At 35.0% G+C, this 26,614-nt stretch overlaps 1 protein-coding gene across 22 annotated transcripts in view; it reads left to right on the forward strand.

The window, feature by feature from the left end:
• mdga2a (MAM domain containing glycosylphosphatidylinositol anchor 2a) overlaps nt 1–26,614 on the forward strand; it is a 347,889-nt gene that overhangs the window by 240,827 nt on the left and 80,448 nt on the right. For all 22 annotated transcript variants that reach the window (XM_087290654.1, XM_087290660.1, XM_087290651.1 and 19 more), the window contains 2 exons: nt 8,441–8,770; nt 12,790–13,083. In XM_087290654.1, coding sequence (XP_087146780.1) covers nt 8,560–8,770; nt 12,790–13,083 — 505 coding nt within the window. In that variant the 5' untranslated portion in view covers nt 8,441–8,559. The remainder of the gene's footprint in view (nt 1–8,440; nt 8,771–12,789; nt 13,084–26,614) is intronic.

Genomic DNA, 26,614 nt, shown 5'->3' on the forward strand with positions numbered 1-26,614 from the left:
GAAGTTGCAGCTCTTCATTATCATCATATATTCACAGTCTCTGCCAGTAACAGTGTCATCATCCACCTTGAAACATCCTATTTTAACAGGCCAGATTGAAACAGCTTGTAAAATGTGCAGCTTCAATGCAAATCAATTGGTTAATAAGATTTCATAAAAGCTGTTTTTAAATAATTCAGCGAGTGATTAATAATTAGGGCCAGATGCACAGATGCGTTTTTTCTAAGATGGAAATGAGATTGTGGTGTTTTGCTTTGGCTCATGGCTAGCTTGAGATTTGGGATCCCTTTGGGAGACAATTGCTCATTTGTATCTGACCTCTTCGCTTCAGGAGAGAGCAGTGAGCACTTATATGTGTACAATTACTTTGCAGAAGAAGTCAAAAGACAAAAGTCATTCAGCAACCTATTTTATTGTGTAATGTTACATTTCCCATGTGGAACAAAAAAAAAATCTAGGTTAGGACTTTATTTGTGAGCAACTGATGAAACTGTGAAAATTGAGTTGGAAAAAAAATAAATGTCAGGTAAATAAACTTTTTTATCAGGTTTGATCAATTAACACTTCATCTAAAGAGGTGTTTCTAAAGTTTAAAATTCGTTTTTGAAAGTTCTATAAACAACTAAATTTAGAATGATGGCACATATTGGTTTATGTATTTATTCACTTCTATTTGCATACACAAAAATGAATGTCATTGAAAATGTCCTCCAGATCAGATGCATATGTGCATAAATTTGTTCTGATGCTCTTTATCATGTTACATAAAACATTTTTTCTCAATTTTATATCAGTTCATATCCTTGCAGTTACAAATTAACGTAATACACAGTCAAACATTATATTATATTATATTATATTATATTATATTATATTATATTATATTATATTATATTATATTATATTATATTATATTATATTATATTATATTATATTATATTATATTATATTATATTATAAATAATCTAATTAAATAAACATTTAATAAGAATGTACATTGTGATCAGTTTTTTCCAAGTCTTTTCTGGTTACCAAAACTGCCTTAATTTACATTAACATATGCCAAAAACAAAAGTATTGTAAAATATGATTATGTATGGACATTCTTGTTGTTTCCATCTTTATGAGATATCCTAAAATGCTAATTCCTGAGACAAAGTTTTATAGTATAAATTTAAAGATTATTAGATTTAAGCAACATGGTATATTAAGAGCTAGTGTTTCTTCCCATACTGATAAACTTTCGGTGATTGATTAATGTTTTTTCGTTTTATACGGTTTCTTATACAGCATCAAGATTGTAATATAATTAAATTATAGTCAGTTAAATAGACTATGGCATTCATTTGGTTGTTCAAGCATAAAAAGAAACAAAAAGCCGTTTACTTGCATGTGCCCGTCAGAATCAGCAGGTTAGCGCAGAAGCTTCATTGAATATACTGGGGTTAAATAAATGTTCATATTTTAAAGACATGGCGGTGAAAAATGTAATTTATTGCAGAGTTTCTTGTTCAATCTGAGACCGGATATTACTCAGCGAGTGGAGATTGCTGATTTAAAAAAAAAAATAATTTTAAACGTGTCGATTTTGTAATGGCATACAGTTCACCCGAAGCACTTAACCCAGGTTACTGACAAATTAAAAGTCCTTTCGCATACTTCTGCTTATACCCTGTTGGTATGCAAAGAATGCAGTTATTAGGGAGTGTGAATTACCTGATTATTTTGAATTAGGTCTTTCAGCAATGCTTATCAGCAGAACTCTAAGTGCCTTTATTCTGCTTCAAGAACAGCACGCTTATTACCTCACTAGTAATAAATGGCATGTATAATTTACAATGCATACTATTTTATTGCTAAAATTGTCAGAAAAGTGCACCACATTTTTGCATTTGAGAAAGTGTATGTACTGTACAGTATGTTTGTGTGTTTTAGGGAGTGGGAGAGTATTAAGTTCTTGGAGAAAAAAAAAAAAAAATATATATATATATATATATATATATATATATATATATATATATATATATATATATATATAATGTTACGGCCAACAATATCAAATTTTATGTCTGATGAGGATCTTTTGACTGTTTTTCAGGTATGCTGAGTTTTCCCCATTGATAGCTAACAAACAAACAACGTAATAAATTTAAAAAAACGAATTAAATATTTGCATTTATCCTGTTGTTTAATGTTAATTGGCTTGTTTGTCTGATTTCTTCGCTTTTTCAGTGTCTTTGTTGGTTATAAATAGATTTGTTATTTGTATTCATAAAAAAACAAATGAAACAGTCGCGTCAAGAACGTTTATTAGTTAGATAATTGCAATTTTTTTTCACACTGACTTCACTAAAGCTGCATTTTTCTTGAGAACAGCAGGCTGCTTGTTTCAGTTTATTTATTGTGTGTGTTTTTTTTTAAGTCGTAAAGCTCTGAAAATAGCTGCTGTTCAGTCTAGTGTGTCTATTAGTTGGAGTTATTTCTGAATGTGAGACGACACAGATCTCTCAATCCACACTCACTCATTAGCATGTGTGGAGTGGTGTGCAAGAGTGTGGAAAGTGTGTGTCATGTCACGCCGTTCTTACATCATTTCCAGCGCTGTATCTGTCAGTGTGCTTGAGTCAGAGATCTTCTCAGTGTCACTGTCAGAGGATCCAGCTTCTGTGAAAGGACTCGTCTGTTCTCCGAAAAACAGAAAGTGTGCGAAACCCTGACAGTCCCTCTTCTAAATAATACTGCGAGAGGCTCTCTGTTTATTTCCCACATTATTCCGGGGTGATGGTGGAATGGTGTATTTTAAGACCCAGCTTTATTTGTGGTGTATTGACAGAGTGAGATGATAGAAACTCACCGCCATCCCTTGAAAACAGCCTGTGGATATTTAGTATTCTGTCATTTTTATGTCATGGGCTCGTCACAGTTATAATGACTCCAGAAGCAGTGGTGTGGATGAATTGCGGGTAGACTGCGTACATTAAACTGTTTTGAAATTACATTAAGCAAAGACCTTTTAGCTATGGAAAGTGACGCACTGCATTTAATGCATCATTAACCGTGCAGTTCAAATCTCGTATGAAGAGATTTAGAGACGTTTGGTGAGAAAACATCCAATGTGTTACTGTTTCTTGAGCAAACAGAAATTTTATAAGACAAAAGTAATGTTTTTTTTTTTTTTTATCTCTAAGCATTTTTAGCTTACAGTGTTTGATTAAAACACATACACAAACTATTAAAACTGTTTAAGATGAACCTAATTAGTTCAAATGAAATAAATATTAACTAAAAAGATAAACTGATTTATTTAAATTTTGCTAGTTTCCAGGGAAATCATTCTTGTTTTTATCTAGTTTAAGTTTTAAAATGTCTTTATATTAGTTCTATGCAAAAATTAATCACAAATAATCATACAAAATAAAAGTTTGTTTTGACCTAATATACAGTTGAAGTCAGAATTATTAGCCTCCCTGAATTATTAGCCGCTTGTTTCTTTTTTCCCCAATTTCTGTTTAACAGAGAGAAGATTTTTTCAACATAGTTCTAAACATAATGGTTTTAATAACTCATTTCTAATACTGATTTATTTTATCTTTGCCATGATGACAGTAAATAATATTTGACTAGACACATTTAACCGACCATAAGAAACTTTGCAAGTATATATCAACTTACACTTACCCTAACCCCAACCTAACAGTCTTCTTATAATCTAAAGAGAATGGACCATCAAAATAAAGTGACTGTTAGCTGTCTTAAAAATCTCACAAATAAATCTTATAGAAAGAAAAAAACATTTATTCTATTCTAATAATAGCTATTGATATTTATTACGAGATATGTAGTTCATAGTGACAGAATTATAGTTTGGGTGAAGCTGCATATGTATACCAGTGATCTGCAAGCCTGGATCGCTGGTGATCCAGTCCGTGATGTCACCCATAGGTCTCTAAAGAGCTACAAATGGGTGGGGCCAGCTGTCACCATTTTGTCCACAGTTCATCACACCAACTGTGCATCACTTTAGAATAACCGAAAATGGACAAAGAGGAGTGGCATGGGTGAAGTTGTAGATTCCTGTTTGCATTTTGCTTATGTTGTTTTTTATTTGGGAGAAATGCTTAACACTTGATTAAATGCGAGTCATTTATATTCTGACCACGTGCTATACCATATCAATAAAGGAAAATGCTAATTACTTTCAAATACTTAAAAACTAGTAGTGTTAGTAAATGCAAGGCTATTTATGAAAACCTGTCATAACACTGTATGACAACATTTCAGATGACTGTTCTATAGCCTACAGGTAATCAGTCTGTCAGATTCTGGAGTGTATTCAAGTTCTAAATTAAATTAGAAATGACAAATAAATGATTTTCAAGTAAATACAAAGATTTATAAGAAGTATATAAGAATTTCCCTCACAGGCGAAATTGAGGCCAGACTTGAATGGTTTGTGAGTTAAAATAAGTGCACAGCATAACATATTATCTGATAATTGTAAGAAACAATGCCCAAAAGGCAGCTGACTATATCACTACATAAAACGGAAGCAATATATATATATATATATATATATATATATATATATATATATATCAGCAGTTAGAATCAGCCGGAATCAGCTGAGGTCCAACAGAACAACACAGATCTAGCTGTCACACGAGTGACCACAATTATGCTGAATTTTAAGGTTTAAAAATAAATTAAATGAATGTGATGAAAGGGTAATATTATATTTATATATAGGCGACGCAGTGGTGCAGTAGGTAGTTCTGTCGCCTCACAGCAAGAAGGTCACTGGTTCGAGCCTCAGCTGGGTCAGTTGGCATTTCTGTGTGGAGTTTGCATGTTCTCCCTGCATTGTATGGGTTTCCTCCGGGTGCTCCGGTTTCCCCCACAGTCCTGAAAAGACATGAGTTACAGGTGAATTGGGTAGCCTAAATTTTCCGTAGTGTATGAGTGGTGATAAGTGTGTGTGGATGTTTCCCAGAGATGGGTTGCAGCTGGAACATGCTGGATAACTTGGTGTTTATTCTACTGTGGCAACCCCGGATTAATAAAGGGACTAAGCCGAAAAGAAAATGAATGAATAAATAAACATATATATGTTTTATTTTGTTTATTTTTTCCCCAATTTCTGTTTAACGGAGAGAAGATATTTTTCAACACATTTCTAAACATAATAGTTTTAATAAATCATTTCTAATACCTGATTTATTTTATCTTTGTCATAATAACAGTAAATAATATTTTACTAGATGTTTTTCAAGACACTTCTATACAGCTTAAAGGCTTATCTAGGTTAACTAGGCAGGTTGGGGAAATTGGGCAAGTTATTGTATAATGATGGTTTGTTCTGTAGAATATGTAGAATATATTCTAGTCGAAATAAAAACAAATAAGTCTTTCTCCATGGGAAAAAATATTATTAGACGTACTGTAAAAATTTCCTGCTTTGTTAAACATTATTTGGGAAATATTAAAAAAAAAAAAAAAACTCAAAGAGGCGCTAATAACTATTTATGCACAATTTTATTTATTTATTTTATTTAGTTTTTGGGCATTTTAAAATTGCAGTCAAGGGAAGTTTGTTCTGTTTTGGAGCCAACACCCAGTGGCCATTTGATGAAATGCAGGTTCAGTTTACTTTTTTAACTTCACAAGGGAGAGTAGCAGGTTTCAGACATGTTTAAATTTTTCTGAAATAATAAGTAATGTTATAATGACTTGTTATGGTCAACAATTTTAAAATGACTTCAGCCAAAATCATTTTATTTTTTACCGTTTTATGCTTGTAGTGTTGCCATGCCAATTTAAGCAATGCTTTTTAAACACCTTTTCGCAGATATCTGATATATTAGTAGTAGAAAGGTTTCAAAAATCAGTTTAACAGGCATCATTTTGGAAACAATGCTTTTTAAATCGTTGTGCAGTCAGGCTCATTTATCTGAAGATCTCATTATTCGTTTATTTTATCAATGCTTTTTAAATCGTTGTGCAGTCAGGCTCATTTATCTGAAGATCTCATGATTCGTTTATTTTATTTACTAATAATGCAGCATCTGGTTCAGACTCTTCACACTTCTGCTAAATCTATGTCGTTTTAATTGCAGTTTCCATATGAGTAGTGTTGTTGAATTAATAATTAATTTAACAAATGTTGAACTCATTAACTGTTTCCAAATGCATACTTTTAATGAAATCATTGTTGAAATATTAGCCTGCTGTATGAATAAAAATAACATTAAACCAATACAAGGTGAATAACTCCACAAGAAATATGGAAATGCAATATAGAAAGCATACAATAAATTCTCCATCTATCATCTACCATAAATCTATCTAGTCTAACATATTTAATCTATCTACTCTATCTAGCATGCATACATATATACATTTTTTCTTGTGCTGCTTGATAACTTAATTAGTTAAAGCTTAACCAATAATGAACTCATGCAAGGATAAATCCTAAATATTAAAACATTTTAACCTCATTAACATTGTATTTGACTGTATTGAAGTGAATACTCACCGTGATGAGCATCTCCGAACACAAACGTGTAAAGCATATGACAGCAGCAAAGATGATCTCTCTTCAGCTCACCGTACACTCTTTGATCCATGATCACTACTATGGCTGAAAAGTGATACCTATTTAATTATTTTCTCATTTTTAATGAATCGTCAAATATGCACAGCTCTTTTTTTGCATTCATCATAGTTTGCTGCTCTAGTGTGTAGGCTATAAGCAGTCCTACTGAATGTATTTTTATTTACTGTTATATTTACTGAATGAAACAAAATAAAAAAACTCTATTGACTGACATGCTCATCACATGTACTTGCACCTCTCCGTCCTTTCTCTCTCACACACACACACACTCTCTCTCTCTCTCTCTCTCTCTCTCTCTCTCTGGGGATACTCACTCACAATGCTGCATTTACACTAGTGCTTTTTTGTTTTGTTTTAAAGGACTACGATTCTTCCCTTTTTATAAGATGTAATATAAGTGTTTGGTGTCTCCAGAATGTTTCTGTAAAGTTTCAGCTCAAAACATCCATCAGATAATTTCTTATACCTTGCTGAATATGTGAATTTTGAAGTAAATTACATTGCCTGTGCCTTTAAATGCAAATAAGCTGATTCTTGCTCACAGGCGTGTCTGTTCTCCTTGTCACATAAACAGCAGTCAGTGACAGAGACAGTAATGAAGCCAATGAAGATTTTTTTATTTGGAGTTAATTCAAGCTTTTCTGCAACAATGAGTCATTTTTGTCTTACCAAAATGTTATTTTCCCTAAGTTTGATCTTACAAAAGTTGATTTTGCATCATATGTTTCCCTTTTAAACAGTGTTTCTCTACCATGTTCCTTGAGGACCACAAGCTCTGCACATTTTTCGTGTCTCCCTAACCAAAAGCCTGATTCAGATAATCAGCTCATTAGTAGAGAACGAAGAACATGTACTAGGTGTGAAGGACAAAGGAAACATCCAAAACATGCAGTGTTGTTGGTCCTCCAGGAAAGTGGTGGAGAAACACTGCTTTAAAAGATAATAATATAATAATATGTTATAATAAACAATAATAAGTCAAAATTTAGTGAGGTTATGTCTGTCATCCACACTGCCCACTTGTCACTCGAAAACTTACTTTTGGAAACCATTGTTTGTAGTTTGCTTAGTTTGTTAACTCTGTATTTATTACTTTTGAAAGTGAGAGAGTGTCGGCACACATCCACTCCTTGATTGGGTCCTTTGGGTCACTATGCTTCCTTGTCAATATGACCATTACACTGAATTTTAGTTTCAGTTTTGTGATGAAAGACCTTCTCTGTAGCAATAATAAATAGGGGCACTAGATATGGGTTGGAGGTAGTGAATGTGGAGTTGGCGGAGGGTACAGTACTTTTAGTACAATAGAAAGTATCACAGTAAGTACAGAGTTTGGCATTTTTTGTAGTTGTTGGTGGTGGTGTGTTTTTTTTTCTTTCTTTGGTTTGGTTTCAGTATTATGTGTCTAGTGATTTATGTAAGCTCAACTTTTTAAAAAGTAGGAGAAATTTCTGATTTAAAATAGCTAACAATTTATATGTACAATATAGGACAGTATGGTGGCGCAATGGTTTTAGTTTTCATAATGTCATGAGCAATCCAGACCTCTAAATACTGTAGTTATCTTGGTAAAGATACTGTAAATATCTTTTTTCTGGTAATTTCTTACACCACACATAAAGATTAGAGGCAGCATATTTAAATATGTCAATAACAACTAGAACCTTGTATGTAATTTAACACTAAAGCTAATCCCGCAGTCAAAATCAGCTGCAGTGTGTCTGTAACATAAAAGTTGAAAGGGCTGACTTTGGCCGATGTTAAATAAATTTCCACATGAATATTTCATAGCTGTTAAATCAGTGGCATTTGATTCTGTTCACACAGCTCTGAAGAAGGGCCGCTTCTGGATCACTCCCGACCCCTACCATAATGACGACAACATCCAGATTGGCCGCGAGGTGAAGATCTCGTGTCAGGTGGAGGCCACACCGCCCGAGGAGCTCATGTTTAGCTGGCTGAAGAACGGCCGTCCTCTCCGCAGCTCAGAGCGCATGGTCATTACCCAGACTGACCCGGACGTCGCCCCAGGAACCACAAACCTGGACATCATTGACCTCAAGTTTACTGACTTTGGCACGTACACCTGTGTGGCCTCGCTGAAGAACGGTGGTATACCAGAGATTAGCATAGACGTCAACATCTCCTCCACCACGGGTGAGTTTTTCAAAAGTCTTTACAGGTATAAAAAGGGAAGCTGCTTTTACTTTTGCAACATTTGTTACAGTTTAATAAAAATATTATCTATGTGAAATTACTTACAGGCAGGCACAAAAAAAAATGTACAGTCCATATGTGACCCTGGACCACAAAACTTGAGAAATTGAGATTTCTGCATTATATAAATGTTGAATAAATATGCCTCTCAATGATTTATACTGTGTTAGGATAGAACAATATTTGTTTAAAGAAATGTAGATACTGGGAAAATCATTTTTAAAGTTGTTCAAAATTAGTTATCAGCAAGGCATAATCAAAAATTGAGTTTTAATATATTTATATTAGAATATTTACTAAATATCTTCATGGAATGTGATCTATTCCTATTTACTTGAGTCTATTCTACAAATTTTTGGCATAGAAGAAAAATATTTTTTGACTCACAATGTATTTTTGGGTAGTGATACAAAAGATATATCCCTGCAACATAAGAAAGACAGGTTTAGTATAATTAATTGATAATTGTAGTATAATAATTTATTAGTATAATGTTTATATTTATTTAAAGTGAACTTTTTGTATTTGTTCTGTATTTTATTGCATATATATGATTGTCATTTTCATGTTTTTATTTCAATTTTATTTTCATTTTTGTATTTCCATTTTAATTTTAGTCGTAGTAAACTTCGACTTATTTATTTCAGTTTGTTAGGTATAGTCTTATCTTTTAATTTAATTTCTGATTTATTTCAGCTGCTGAAAATGTTAATGGTCTTAGTTAAGAGTCACAGTACTGTAAGCAGGGCGTACAGTGCCACTAAATCTATTAAATATCTCTCCTGTAAGGATTCAAAGAGATTTACTGAGAAAATCATTCTTTGAGTTTCCAGCAGATGCAACCGCATGATGCTTTAACCAGCTTGGCACTTACAGTAACATAGATTTATTAATTATAAATTGCAATTAATGAGAAGTCATGCATGCATTACCAAGTAAATGAGGAAAAATTGCTGCGGAAATGGGGTTAATGGTAGTATGTCACCACTCTTCTATACAATGTCAACATTATTTATTATTAAAATCATTGTTTTTTTTTAAGAAAGGTGATTAAATTTGTTATTGTTTTACAGACTGTTTCAAAACATTACGCCTTTATAGCTTCAATAAAACAAAGTAATCTCAGCCTCCCCCACTGATGACATTTTAATGATAAAAATGTTGATGTAAAAGGTTTTTACTGTCACAAAACACAGATAATGCCGTTTTAGACTTGATAATGTAGCCAAATGGATAGTGTGATATATTTTCATTATGCAGAGTATCTTATATTTGTTTGTTTGCCCTGGGTCTTCTATAGAAGGCATGCTTAATCAACCTGTAGACGCAAGATTTCTCCCACCAGACCTCCTGCAGTCGTAATCGGAAATACATTCAACATTGTTCTCCTGTTTTTTTCCCCCGCTATACTCATTACCATCTCTTCCTATAAACCTGTCATTCCCCCTCACCTTCTGGACAGAAAGTAGATTTCTCTTTTATCTCCAAAAAAAAAAAAAGAGAAGACGTCGTTTTTTTCCACTGTGTAGTATTTATTTGTCTTCTTCATCTTCTTTCATATTCCACATCTCATGATAGCTTTCTTTCTGACAGTCTGTTTCTTGTCTTGTACTGTAGTAAGTCTTGAAGTTTTTTTTTTTATTATTATTCCTGCTTTTTAAGAGAATTCTAGAAAAACACAATCACATGGTGTCCTTGCTACCCAACAAGGGCCCTTGTTTTCATGCGGCTCTTTTATTAATGGTGTTGTGTTTGTGAAGAGGGCCATGGAGACTCGGAACACTTCATGTCCAGATGCTTTGTGTACAGTAAGGTTATAATATATTTTTAATGAAAGTGGGCCTGTGCGCCACCCCTGTGGCCCGTTTCAGAGGAACCGGCGAAGAGATCTCCTGTTTCTTGTCAGACTGACCCTGCTGTTTCTGAGGTCTGAACTCAATCAAAATAGTCTGCAGAAAAGGTTCCAGTCAAATTGTTCAGTCACATTTGATGTGGGAATACTCACATAGCTTTGTATGTCGATGTCCAGAGTACCTGGAAGGAAGGGTTGAATACAAGTTATGGTCAGTGGACTGTATTTGTAGCACTTACATTAGCAAATAACTGCAATTCTTTAGTTAAAGATAAAATATCGACAATGGGTGAGGCAATAAACATTTAAATGAATACTGTTTGTAGTGACATACAGCTCCAATTCTGAAAAGGATCATGGGACGTTGTGTAAAATTCAGTGAAACAAAGAAATTATTTCCAATTTTCACTAACCAAATATATTGTATTCACTAAATAGGAACAAATTTGGACTTTGATGGCTTCAACACTCCTAAAACATTGGGGCAGAGTATTGTTTTGCGTAGTGCCTTACACAGACTTCTGTGAATCTTTCACAATATCATATGTAGTACATTAGTTGGTGAAAGATCTAAATTGTTTGCCATTGGAATTAAAACTTTCTTATGATTTATGACAACCTTTTTCTAATTTATGACAACTTTCGTATGATTTGTGGCACAAAATGATGAGCCATGATCCATTTTTGAATAAAATCCTCATTTATTAGACAAACATTTCATACTACAAGTTTTCGAGCGTTGTGTGGACCGTTACATTTAGATATTCTTTAACCTTTTTACTTTTATTTTATCAGTTTCTACAGTATTTCTATAAAGTTTTAGGTTTACTAAAGTTCATTTAAGTTTGACAGTGGAAACATTTTTTTTTCGTTGTATTTGTTAATTAAATACAACAATAAAAAAATAAACAAAAAAATGAACATTATGGTTTTACTATCAACACAGTATTTGCATGTTAAATGTATTAACACAAGATCGGAGTGATAGAATATCTTAATAACCCTGTTTTTGCAAAATGGTAATCAGTATTTTGTCGTCATGACAACCTAGCAGCGATAAGACCTGTGAAACCGGTAACCTTCAGCAGTGTCCATGTGGGAGATGCAGAGAAGGTGACAACATCTCTGTTTACATGCAGCCGAGCCGGGAGTTTGCCAGGCTGTTGTCTAGGATCAGCAGAAGAACATAAACTTGTCTCCTTGCTGTTGTCTGCATACGTTTATGGTGTCTGACTGCAAAAGACAGCCACAAATGCTGTTACCTGACACCAGGAGGGAGACAACATGTTGATGTTCTGGCAAAGCCAATAGAGATATTGTATCAGTGGGAGAAAACAAAAAACAAAAAAACAAGACATTTATTTGCCAGAAAGGACTGTTGTCCAGCTGCAAAATAAAAATGTATCAGTGTGCAAATGAGCAAATACCATTTTATTAGTACTGTTATATGTTTATGTGACACATAAACATGGAAGGTGATGGAAAAAAGTCACATGATGAGTGAAAGCTCATCACAAACAGATTTTCCACAAGCTGACACAGTAAAAACTAATTCACAATGTCATTCATACAATTACTAAACACCATTTTGATTACTCAAGCACTCAGATAATGTAATAAACTTGTATGTGATCAAATAATAAAGTTAATTCCAGATGTAACCTAAAATCCTACAGTAAATAACTCATTACAAAAAAGTAAGAAACATAATTATTTAAAAAAAATTAAAACTTAATGTTCACCATTTAACAATGTAGCCTTTTTACAGTGCTTTGTTTTAATGTTGGTAAACAACAGCAGTTGACAATAAATAGTAAATAGTATAAATAGTGTAAAGTCAATAGCTAATTGAGTATTAGGTTGCCAACATTCTTCAAAAAAAAAAAATGTTGTATTTAACAAAAGAAAATAAACAGGTTTGAAATGAGTGGAGAAAATAAAATAAGTAAAGAAACAAGTAAATAAATAAAAAAATGAATGAATGAACAAAATTTCAAAAAAAATTTGACTGAACTACTGTATTTTATGTAGTAAAAATGTACACTTTCATATTTACAGAGCTCACTGTTATGTATTCATTACGACCTTTTCACCTGTCCACTTCTAGTTCCACCCAACCTGACTGTCCCCAGAGGAAAGTCCCCTTTGGTCACTCAGGAGGGTGACACTGTAGAGCTCCAGTGCCTGGTCTCCGGCAAACCCAAACCCATCATCATCTGGTCTCGTGCTGATAAAGAAGCGCCCATGCCAGATGGCAACATGCAGACCGAAAGCTACGACGGAGTTCTGCGCATCGTCAATGTCTCTCGCGAGATGACAGGAACATACCGCTGCCAAACCAGCCAGTACAACGGCTTCAACGTCAAACCCAGAGAGGCCATCGTGGAGCTCATAGTGCAATGTAAGTAATGGACGTGTTTGTCGACGATACACTTTAGCTGGACCTAATTAACTTGCATACAGGGTGGAACATAAGTTTCTGTCGTGGTTGATTGGCAAACGATTAATTTTCTGGAGAAATAAATGAAAAAAAGTATAGGGGCATCATTAATTGTAATTACAGGCAACCTTGGTGAGCGATGCACATTTTCTCCGTGTCTCATTAAGACTCGCAGATTCAATTAGCGCAGGTGCAGAGGTTAATGCAATGTAATGCATTCCATATTATCATAGCACGGCATGAATGAATTGCTGAAGAAGGCTTTGACTCAGGTTGACTCTGAAGCGGGCACGTGAGACGATCAGATGTGAGCGTTAATGATCATTTCGTTCATGGAAAATGTGGAAAAAAGGATGTTTTGGCCATGAAAATGTGTCCTTATTCTTCTTTACAGCTAAGGAGTTCATCAAGTATCTTATTGCAGTCACATACAAATTATGGTACATTACAGATTTACGCTTCACTTAAAGTACTTGAAGAGATTTTAATTAAGGATCTGGCATTTTAGTGATGTCAGTAAGATCTGTTTTTCCCACAATGCACCTGCCATCTTGTTAATTGCTTGCGCCTTAATGGATATGTGCTAGAAACAACCATCTCTTTCCGTGGGAGATCGTATGTAGTCTTTTATCCAATTGGCCTTGCTGCGCATATTGTTCTCATGTGGTTAACTACCACTCCGGCATGTACGGCATGACAGTTTTGCTTTGTGAAAGACTCGCATTTTGGGACTATCCATGGGTTTTATAGCGTTTATATTGTAAAACTGAAAGTAGTTTAAATGACCTCTCTGTATGCCTTAATTAACAGTGCATTGTGCTAGAAGAACGTGCGCATGAAGGAACACAATGTAGCGCTGGCTGAAAAGCACTCGGCACTTTAAGATATAATTGCTAAAACTGTATAGATCCGCAAAAAAAAAAAAAAGAAAGAAAAAAAATCATTCTGGCTTGAATTTTAAATAACACTTTACAATACCACCTTGCGTCAGCATTTTACTTGTCTAATGTCTTCAGACTCTGTTTTTGTCTAGAGGGGCCAGATTGGTCTGAAATAGCCTTTGTGTGTTTCCTGTTGTTCTCTGTGTCAGTGATTTTGTTTGTTAGTCACGATTCACTGCTTTTATTTTGTTTCTCCGTAATTGCCCGCTCTCCCTGAGCTTTGTCTTTTGTTGCACCCTACTATGAATTCAGCATGTGTGATCATTATGTTCTATTTAGGTGAATCAAATAATCCTGACCTTTGCATATTGCATTGGCTTAGTGAAAACTAATGAACACAAGATCTGGTAAGTGCTGTCTCGTGAAATTTGTTTAAATCCACAGTATTTGCTTTAGGATTATTTTTTTTTTCAACATATAATGGAGGCTTTTTCTTGGTGATGAAAAGTCTTGTCATTTTGTCACCTGCTTTTTGGGTCATGATATTACAGTTCCAGGCTTTATTCTCCAGCGCAAAAGTACTTTATCATAATCTTAGCTTTGGCTTGATAGTTCAATTTGTGTAGGTTTTAATGCACACTGCAGAACTTTCGTCCATTGGAAATGTGCTTATAGTTCACACAGACGTGTGAATTCTTTTATCATTTGACTGTATTTCTCATGAGGAACACAAACAGATATAGTTTGAATAATTTAATAGTCAATTTTAAAGCTGTCATAGTGCATGGGGACTTCATAAATCACACAGAAGCACCATAACATTATTAAAAAAAACTGTGAAAAAAAACATGCCTGTGTTTACATTTAAATTTGAATAATATTGTTTCTTGCAGGTTTCTTAAAGGTCCCGTGAAATTAAAATTAAGTTATTAGACGTTAGTATCAGTATTGTTAGTTTTAAAGATATCTATAATGTGCTCCAAAATTTGCCTTTAGAAGATATAAAACTGATGTAAACGCCTACATGGATCAACGATTTTATCATTCATTTAGTTTGTCTTATCAAATCATAACCAATCAAATGCTCTCTAGTTTCTGACATGCCCTGCCCCCTTCAAGACGCTTCACATGTGCTTTTCATTTGATGCGCTTGATCTCAAACCACTCTTACTGGTAGAGCAGTAAAAAAAGCAGAACATTATTGGCTGTTTTTTTCAAAGGGGAGGAGCTACACTATGTTTTGGTTGAGATTATGTCAAACATTGAATAAAAATGCATATTTCAAAGCACAGCTTCATGGGACCAATAACAATTAAAATGTCCAGTCAGGGAAACTAAAAATGCACAGGAGCTGAAAAGATTTTTGCTTTATCACATTTAAAAATAAATGACCTGCACTAAACCCTATTCTTAATTTAAGCGATGGTGTTAACAAAAGCAAACATTCAGTTTTTACACTGTTTCTGCAGTAGTAGTACATTAAATAGTAATTTAATACATTAAATAAGTCACATACACAGAGATGGAACTCTAAAATGTAGTCTTATATATATATCACATACTATGCTTGAAGTGTTTTGGAGGTTTAATAAAAATGTTTTTGTGGAAATGTAGGTGGAGGTTTCGTTGTATAGAAGTGCGTTGTATATCGAGGTCATTTGATGTCAATTATTCAGCTACACTAGGCAACTTTTGGCCCTCTAGCAGTTAAATTTTAAACTGTATATATGTGTCTTGCAGAAGAATATTGTTTTGTTTGTGCTACAGCTCTGTTTCCCTGTATGGATCAAGGTGGTTTTGAGTAACAGGAGGTATGCATGCTGTAGATACAAAGCATTTTCCCAGAGCGGATGAATGAATAAATAATGCTTTGTTTGTTTTACAACCAGTGATTCTCCAGAGGTTCGCCATTTTGCATGGTCCATGGTCAGTTTTTCTCAACTGTTGTTTGCGACAATCATGCAGCTTCACCATGCTATTTCCACAATATACAAATGCCAAAGTGGCAAAGTAAAGATAGAAAAAAACTTAAATGGACCACCTTTTAGGTTTATGCTAATCTCTTTTGGAGCTAGACCACTCTTGTTTATTGTAATTGCATTTCTTAAATTTATCATTTTGGTGTGCCACAAAGCCAGACACATCTGTAACAACAGGCAACTTAGCATTCATTCAATCATTTTCTTTCGGATTAGTCTCTATTCAGAGATTGCCACAGTGGAATGAACCGCCAACTATTCTGGCATGTTTTATGCAGAGAATGCCCTTCCAGCTGCAACCCAGTACTGGGAAAAACCCATACACAATCATTCACACACACGCTCATACACTATGGCTAATTTAGTTTATCCAATTTAACTATACTGCATGTCTTTGGACTGTGGGGGAAATGGGAGCAACCGGAGGAAACCCATGCCAACACTGGGAGAACATGCAAACTCCACACAGAAATGCCAAGTGACCCAGCCAGGACTCAAACCTGTGATCTTCTTGCTGTGAGGCGACAGTTCTAACTACTGAGCCACTGTGTTGCCGCAACTAAGCAAGTGAATGCGATTTTCATTTTCGAATGTACTGTCTCTTTAACAGCATCCGTCAGATCTCCCTTTGAAGTGTCCACATATATGTTACACATCGCTGCACGTGGTGGTCGTCTAATGACAGAGACCAGCTCTTTAGCAAAGCCATCATTTCCTGCTCAGCAGAAGCCCAACTAGCATAAGCATTAGCCGCTGCGAACGACCGACTGTATTTGATGACTCATTCTCCACCACTCCAACTTATGTCATCTCTCCCTGCTTGATAAAGGCCGTTTCCTCCCTCTCCATCACACACAGAATGATTGCAGTCGAATAGTAGCGGGGGGGTCCAGAGGTAATCCTAATGCTGCAGTCATTACTTGCAGAAGTCCAACGCACAAATGTATGCCAGTGGATAATGTCTGCTTATGTCTGTGACAGCTAGCGCTAGCACTGCGGGGGTGGAGACAGACTGGGAGAGAAAGAGAGAGACAGAAAAATGGAGAGAAATACAGCGGGAAGGTGGGATAAAAGATGCTGAAAGAGTGAGGGAGGAAAAAGAGAGGTGCGATGATGACAGGTCAAGAGACAATATAAAGTGCGTACAGATAGAGCGAGTATGTTTGTGTGAATAAGCAGGAGAGGGGGGTTTGTTGTCCATCAGAGAGATTGCCCTGGATTTGGCTTCGTCAAAGCGCTTCAAATCTGCATTACTCTGTTATATTGGTAATAAAATGAAAGTCGGCCCTAGCGTCACAGAACAAATAGTGCAGAGGTTAATGCCTGAGGGCCATCTGCTAACTTACCCTTTTGGATTTTCTCCTATTTTCGCTGGCATTTAATCAGAATAATAACATTTCTGGACAGAATTAAAAGCTAAACAGTGGAAGCTCATTTTTTGGACGGTATATACATCCATCTGGACTGAGTAGACTGTTACTTTGGTTTGACTTTTGACTCGCTTAAGCTCGTTTAATTTTTTATTATGTCAAGGAGGACAAGAAGATACTTAAGTAATTAAACATGTAGTTCGTACAAAATACTTTAAGGTTTTTTGGATGCGGTTTTATTAGGGTTTATCAATTATTGATACATTTGTCATACAACATGATGCAAATGCATATACAGATGAAGTCAAAATTATTAGCCCTCCTTTAAATCTTTTTTTTTTTCTTTTTTAAATATTTCCCTAATGATGTTTAACAAACCAAGTAGTTTTTCACAGTAAGTCCAAGTTGTACAATATTATTAACCCTATTTAGGTAATACTTTTTTTCCAGCTGTCTACAGAACATGAATTAACATGAAATGACAAGAAATGACAATGGTGTAAAATATATGTGTATTGGGCGGTATGGTGGCTCAGTGGTTAACACTGTCGCATCACACCCAGAAGGTCGCTGGTTCGAGTCGCATTTCTGTGTGGAGTTTGCATGTTCTCTTCTTGTTTACGTGGGTTTCCTCCAAGTGCTCCGGTTTCCTTCGCAGTCCAAAGATAAGCACTATAGGTGAATTAAATAAATAAAATTGGGCGTAGTTTGTGTTTGTGAATGAGTGTGTATGAGTGTTTCCCAGTACTGGGTTGTGGCTGGAAGGGCATCTGCTACGTAAAAGATATGCTGGAATAGTTGGTGGTTTCTTCAGCTGTGGTGTGTTCTGAAATAGAGAGTAAGGAGAAGGAAAATTAATAAATGAATGCCTACAGAACAAACCATATTTATAGAATGACTTGCCTAATTTTACCACTGTTTCTTGCCTAGTTAACGTAATTAACCTAGTTAAGCCTTCAAATTGCACTTTAATCTGAAAATTTGTATCTTGAAAAATATCTAGTAAAATATTATTTACTGTCATCATAACCAAGATAAAATAAATCAGTTTTTAGAAATTAGTTATTAACACTATTATGTTTAGATATTTATTCATTTTCACCCACTTTTCCGGGGCCGGGTTGCGGGGCTGCAGTCTTAGGAGACTGAGGAGAAGTGTTTAGAAATATGTTGAAAAAATCTAATCTTCTTTAAATTCAGCACAATTAAACAGAATTTGGGGGAAATACAGGTGTTTTAATAATTCAGAAGGGCTAATAATTCAATAATTCAGACTGTAAATGTATATTAATTATACTGAAGCTATTTTTTATGATCTGGGTATGTATGGACAAATTATTATTGTCAAACATGCTAGGATTGTTAATAAGATAAAATTGTTAGATTCAAAATTACTTTTTCCTAGCTGGATGCCTCTAATGACAACAGGCTTGAAAATGCCATATCTTTCAATTAAAGATGTTTTGAAAAACCGGTTGCATATTGTGAATAATTCACAAAACCGTTGATTGTGAAATGTGAAGATCAGTTGAGGATTTTATCTGTCAGTCGCTCTGGCACATCATTAAATATAAGCTTTAGCCCTGCATTTCTAATCAACATATTTTTACTGCCAAGGTTTTCAAGGTGCAGGTGCTTCACATACGCTTGACAGAATCACAGTCTGACTCGCCAGCGTGAACCCAACAACATTATCACTGCTGTTATTGACAGACAGACGAGTTATTCAGAACACACCTCATTCAATGATTAAACAAAATTTTAAATAGATGGAAGAAGTGCATTTTTATTACAAAGTAACCTTTCAAATACGTAAATAAGCAATATCACATAAGTAGTAGTGTGATTATGGCTGTATAACGGCACTCGTGGGAGGCATCCTTAGTGTCCCACCAATGATGATATACAGCCATATCACACTGCTATTCATGTGAAATTGCGTTTATACAATAGTTTGACAGAATAATCCATATGTATAAAAAAGAAAATTAAACACGGAGAGTCTCAAAATCCTTTCGTATGAGGAACTACTTTCTTCTGCCATTTATTCACATCTGCAGCTGACGTCAGAACAGCAGAAAAAGTTCCTAATTCACCATCATCACTTTAGAGCTAGTATTTGAATGATTCTCTTGCAAAATATTTAAAGTGATGACAGGTGATTTTGCTCATATTTTAAGATTATAAGACTGAACGACATGGAATGCCATCACTCTGAGATCACCATAATTAACCTTGAAAAAGCCAAAGCGTCTTTGCTACGCTCAGTAAGACAGACTGATGAATGCCAACAAAATTATAAATATTTAAAATAATCACTGTCCTTATAAATAAACAGCATAGATGCAATCTAAACAACTACATTACCACCTAAAAAGCCTCAAAAGTACATAATGTTGTCCAACAGCAGCAATATTTGTCAAACTGCAGTCCTCTGCTTGCCACTATATGTGGACGAAGTATTAGAAACGAAGTGAAGAGGCTGTACGATTTCTGATATTGCAGAATATCGCAAGGCTATCAGCCAATTGGAATCGAGAACCAGACAGAACTGTTGTATAATTGTATATACTAAATATAAGATGTACATATAATGCCGCATTCATCGGAAAATCTCATTTTCTCTAGGTCATCAGACCTTTCATAATCTTTGGCTCTGTAGATATTAAAACAACTCCTTGAAGGACAGGTACAGTATACAGCATAGATTAATCTGTGTCATATAAAGGTCATAAATCACATATAATGTTCACCACCCATGTAAAAAAGCCATGTTTTTGATTGATCTCAGCTATCTCTTTCTATTCTATCATTCTTAGTTCCAGTAAGTCAATCTTCCCCCTTTTCACATGCACCTACACATTGACCTATTAAAATGGGTCTATTCTGTATGAAATGAAGCGCTTGTGAATAGCTTAACAGTTCTATATGTCACATGACTCCTATATGAATGTGTCTTCATGAATACATTTCTGACAGTCATTCAAGCACCATACAGCTGCAGTATAACTTTGCATTAGCTTTTCATTGCCATGGATGAATTTGATCCCTATAGAAATTCTGCTCACAGCTTCAATGATAACCAAGATTACCTCAGCATCATCCCCTCCGCATATATAGTTCTCAGCCTTCTGTTAGTATTCAGTTTAATTGCTCCTCAAAACCACAAACTCGCTCCAGCGCTTGGGCCGACTGCCACTGACCTTGAACTCCTGCTCTGATGGAACACTAGGTTGAAAATGAGCCGCCTGAGGACTTTTGAAGAGCAGCAGACCATAATTTGCGCGATGCATCTGCGTCTGGGTTTGCAGATGAAATCTTGTCTGCTTATCTGAGCTATTGTTGACTCTGGGTTAAAGGTGAAGTGTGTCATTTCTTTGATGTTCAAATGCTGTCTCGCAGCTTATTTACACAAACAGCTCTTAGTAAGCATTCATGGAATAATTTGTGCAAACACTCTGGCTCTCCAGCTCTATGGCACCGTTGATTAAAGTCCAAAGCACAGAAGAAATGAAGTTAGATTTTGAAATGAAGCTACTGTGCGTGAAGTTGCAATTATGAGACTAAATTACAGTTGTGGATTAATTTACTTTGCATGGAAAATAATTTGCATATGTCATATATATATATATATATATATATATATATATATATATATATATATATATATATATATATATATATATATATATATATATTTATAGTGTATGTAGTATATGTAGTGTATGTATATATATATATATATAGTGATATTTGGTTATATAGTTCAAGTTCTAATTATGAAAAATAAAGTGAAATACAGAAATACAGCATTATCAGCCTCCACCCAACAAGTTAGGCTAATTAGCCAAGTCATTGAATAATGATGGTTTGTTCTATAGACAATCAAAAACTTATATTGCTTAAGGATGCTAATAAAATTGACCTTAAATGGTAGAAATAGGGTTTTAAAATGTAAAAACTGCTTTTATTCTAGCCAAAAAAAAACAATTAATACATTGTCTAGAAGAAAACACGTGAAAAAAAACCTTGCATCATTTGGGAACTATTTAAAAAGAAAAAAAATCAAAAGAGGAATAATAATTTTGTCTTTATCTATATATGTATATACAGTCACTTGCCACTTTATTAGTTACACATGTCCAACTGCTCATTAATGCGAATTTCTAATCAGCCAATCACATGGCAGTACCTCAATGCATTTAGGCATGTAGATATGGTCAAGACGATCTGCTGCATTTCAAACGAGCATCAGAATAGGGTAGAAAGGCCATTTAAGTGACTTTTAACGTGACATGGTTGTTGGTGCCAGATGTGCTATCCTGAGTATTTCAGAAACTGCTGGTCTACTGTGATTTTCATGCACAACCATCTCTTGGGTTTACAGAGAATGGTCAGAAAAAGAGAAAATATCCAGTGAGCGGCAGTTTTGTGAGCGCAAATGCCTTGTTGATGTCAGAGGAGAATGGCCAGACTGGTTCGAGCTAGTAGAACGCACGGCGGATGGGCTATAGCAGCAGTAGACACCAAGTGCCACTCCTGTCAGCTAAGAACAGAAAGCTGAGGATACAATTTGCTCAAGCTTGGACAATAAAATTCTATTGTCCAAAATTGGACAATGGAAGATTAGAAAAACATTACCTGGTCTGATGAGTCTCATTTTCTGCTGTGACATTTAAATGGTCCGAATTTGGCGTCAACAACATGAAAGCATGGATCCATCCTTTCTTGTATCAATGGTTCAGGCTGCTGTTGGTGGTGTAAGGGTGTGCGGAATAATTTCTTGGCACACTTTGGGCCCATTAGCACCAATTGAGCATCATGTCAATGCCACAGCCAACCTGAGTATTGTTGCTGACCATGTATTTCCCTTTATGACCACAGTGTACCCATCTTCTGATGGCTACTTCCAGCAGAATAACGCTCCATGTCATAAAGCGTAAATTAACTCAGACTGGTTTCTTGAACATGACAATATGTTCACTGTACTCAAATGGCCTCCACAGTTACTAGATCTCAATCCATTAGAGCACCTTAGGGATGTGGTGGAATGGGAGTTTTACATTATGGATGTGCAGCTGACAAATCTGCAGCAACTACGTGATGCTATCCTGTCAATATAGACCAAAATCTCTGAGGAATATTTCCAGTACCTTGTTGAATCTATGCCACGAAGGTTTAAGGCGGTGCTATAGGAAAAAGGGATGTACCTAATAAAGTGGCCTGTAAGTGTACATCACAGTTATAAAAAACAAACTTTGCATTCAGCAGGCAAGTCGTAAATAACAATGAGCTACGTTTTGTAAAACAAAGTAAAAACATGCTTACATGTCATTATTTAAGCAGCCGTATTTTGTTTTATTTGCTTATTTTTTTTTACATGTTCATTTTGTTTTTCTGAGCTATAAATGAAGCGTTAATATTTAGCCAAAATATTTTATTTTTTTATTTGATAAAAATGTTTATTCATTCCATAGTTAATTCTTGTCTTTAATCGTGACTCAAAGTGACACTAACTGTCTTCTATTTTTCCTGATCTTGTTCTTCTCAATAATTCTCTTCCCTCCTCTCTTCCATCTGTCTCTCATAATAAAATAATAAAAACATTGCCATTGACCACCTTTCCAGTGCCACTCAGAGAACTTTCTCTGGCCGCTGTCATTATGTCAAGGTGTGCTGCAATGGCTGTCCCTTTGTACAATTTCACTGTGTCTGATGCAATTACGCGCAATTCAATGCTCAGTCCAGAAATAACTGCATTTTTATAATGGACAGAGAAAATAACTGGACACAAAGGCCTGAAGTTTTGGAAAGTGAGGCAAAAAATCCAGTGTCCAGACCAAATGGCAGAATAACTGGAGTATTTTGAATGCACTTAAACCCAATTAGCTCCTGTCACTTGTCAAGTGTTGACACGGACGCCGTGCCTACTACACAACATCCCTACCGTTCGCCAGTCATGGGGTTAATTGAATTCATTTTCAGAGCATGTACCGGCAAAAAAAACTAGCCATCCATAATTAAGTACATGCCGATTCATGCAAGACGGACAATGATTGCCACAAAACCAATGACTGTGACCAGAATCAGAACTTCATCACATGTGATTTTGTAGGAGGCGAACAGCTGCAGACTTTAAAGGTCAATTGGCACTCTTGTCGTTGCTCACATGTGCTTGATGGGGTCTTAGACAAAAAAAAGGAGGAAAACGATAACAGAAAGGGAGAGAGAAATAGAGAAGGCATCAATTGAGCTTATATTGTCATTTTCCAAGAAGCGGTGTTCACCCGACAGCTGAGCCTCTCTCATTAGGACATGACATTTCTTTAACACTACAAGTTTTTTCGGCCTCACAGTGCAAAATGCCTGCCTTGCAGTTGCTGGAGTTTCTATTTGTGGAATAAGAGGGAGGGGGGAACTGTATTTTTATCAAAGAGAAGGTGGTGGAACTCCAATTCTGCCACGAGATTAGATTTTGATGATGGATTCTCATATCGTCATGTTAGTTAAGCAGACATGATGAATATGACTTGCCGTGCACCTTGGACTCCCAACACCATGGATCGAAGTAAGCTTTAATTGCATCTAAATGTGGCAAGGCTGACTGATTATTAATGATCTAATATATTTTAATGAAGGGATAATTGCGGTTAAATCCTGACAGTATCAACCCACCTTCTCCTCTTTCGTTTTCAAAGCGGCATGGTGAAAGAGGAACCTTCTCGGGAGGATTCTCCTTTTCTCGCTGAATTGTACTGAGCTTCATTCGTAAATTTCAGCTCTTCCATTCAAACGTTCAGCAGTAGTATCACAGATATAGTCTCAAGTTATTGGTAGTGATTTAAGCTTTGTTCATTCTTAAACAGATCATTTAGTGACAAATGAAAATCTTTTAATTTTTAACAGGCGACCCCTGTTAAATAAGGGACTAAGCTGAAAAAAAAATTAATGAATGAACAAAATATATCTGTAATATTGAGCTATTTTGAACTTTGAACGTTGCATGCAAGCTAGTCGACAGTGTGCTCTACTGCTCTTGCTCCTTGCATGGTCAGTGTAGCAACAATGAATGGGTTTCATAGCGCATCGCTTTTCATGGCAAGTGACAAAAATCCACGCATTGACTATAGCTGGAAGGAGAGTAAAACCAGCACACTAAACACTGTTGGTGCTGCACAGAACATTTTGGGGGTGGGATGGGGTAATTTAATTTGTCTGTCTCTCTTTTGGCCAAAAAATTAAAAAGCCCCCCAAATTAGGTGCATTCCTAATAGCATGTTTTCTATAAGTTTATCTAAGATAATCAAATGTTTTCTATCTTTGGATATGGATTGATTTGGGCTCGAATTAAAACAACATAGTTTTCAATAGTGAGGCTATATAGTTTATAAGTATTGAAATTCGTCTTTAATGTATTGTATTTAAAAACTTTTATGAACAAGAACCTGTGTAAACAATATATGTTCATTAGAATATTCCTTGTCCATATTTTTCAAAGGAAAATGACTTACATAAAATGAATTACATAGTTATTTTCAATAAATCAGCTGAATCAGTTACACATATAACCACAGTCAATCAGATTGTAGCAGTTCAACCTAAAAAGACAAATTATAATCTTAAAAAATGGCTTGGTAAGGGTTTTATGGTATTTATACATATGCTAACAAAGGTTGCATTTGTTTATTTATTTATCGGATTAAACAACAGAACAGAAATATAACAATTAAAAAAAAATTTATTTCTATTTTTACATATTTAAAAATATGATTTATTCCTGTGATGGCAAAGCTTGATTGCCAGCAGCCAGTATTCTATCTTCTAATAGGCAGATTTTGAGCTCCAGAAACTACAATTATGATTATCATTGTTAAAAACAGCTGCTTTAATTAATACTGTTGCACATTTTCTTAGGATTTTTTGATAAAGGTTAAGTGGAAAAAACTGCATCTTTTGAAAACGGAAATCTGATGTAGCTTTAGCAATGTCTTTATTGTCACTTTTTATCAATTTAATGTAAGAAAGAGATCATTTTTTAAAACAATTTCATATACTGTGTAAAGCCTCTTATTAAACAATTTTGTGTTTAATAGATGTCTAATAGACATCTAAACATAAACAGCTTGGCTAAAATAAGGCTAAACTTAGGCTTTTAGTGAAAATCTAATAGACATCTACGAATAGCCCAAAACTATTCGTCAAATAGACAGATTTTATATGTGTAATCATTTATTTCTGTATTTCTAATCTGATGACTAATTTAGTTTCGGCCTATTCTTATACGTGTATTAGATTTTCACTGACAGCCCAAATTTAGCCTTGTTTTAGCCAAAATGTTTAATGTTTAAACATCTATTAGACATTCTATTCGGCATCTTTTAAAAACAAACAAATGCTTGCTGGGTTCATTGTAGAAATCTACATTTCCCATTTCTGCATAACATGTAATGTTACTCTCATTTTGAAAAGCTTGCTCAGCACTGCATGTTTATTTATTAAAAGAGTTATGCTAATGTGATTACATTTACTGCTATGAATAAGTGTAGTACTTTTAAAATTTTTCCATGTTTAATCCATTTTGCTAAAATAAGTGCAGAAAATGCAATAAAACCCACAGATTCCATCTGGCCTCAACGATAAGTAATTGCAACTTGGATGAGGTCTAAGTAGAACTGATGTACGCTTTGAGGAGCTGCTACACGAGTTTTTTTGGATGATGAATACTTATTCGAAGTGACAAAACACTGGGATGGCTAATATGCAAATAGGGATTCTGATGTGGCATATAAGAGCAGTGTGAATCCTCGTTATGAAGGGATAAAATTGGCATCCTGATTAGTGGTGTGGAACTGGGATAAGCGCTGGAGAATAGAGGAATATTCCTCTCCTCGGATGACACAATGCCAGTGTTCCATGTTCGATGTTCGCCTAGCATGGCATTCGAAAGTGGCTGCCAGCCTAATTAGCAGAGAACTAATTTATTCCCCATAGTATTAATTTATGAAAAAAGAGAGTATGCTCATGCAAAAGTCCTGAGTGCAATTCAAAGTACTATCACCATTCATGCATCAAACCCAGCTTTAGTCCCTAAAGAAATTCACCGGAATAAAACAAAAAACGACATTATTGCTTTAGTTAATATTGGACGCAGATTTATTAAGAGGGTTCTCTGAGGACTTGTTAATTAATAGGTTTTAGCACTCTCATCTATACACAAGCCTGTTGTTATGTTATGTCATGTAATTGCGTGTTGCACAACAGT

The sequence above is a fragment of the Danio rerio genome, chromosome 17 (assembly GCF_052040795.2).
Source record: "Danio rerio strain M-AB ecotype USA chromosome 17, GRCz13ab, whole genome shotgun sequence".
Classification (NCBI taxonomy): Eukaryota; Metazoa; Chordata; class Actinopteri; order Cypriniformes; family Danionidae; genus Danio; species Danio rerio.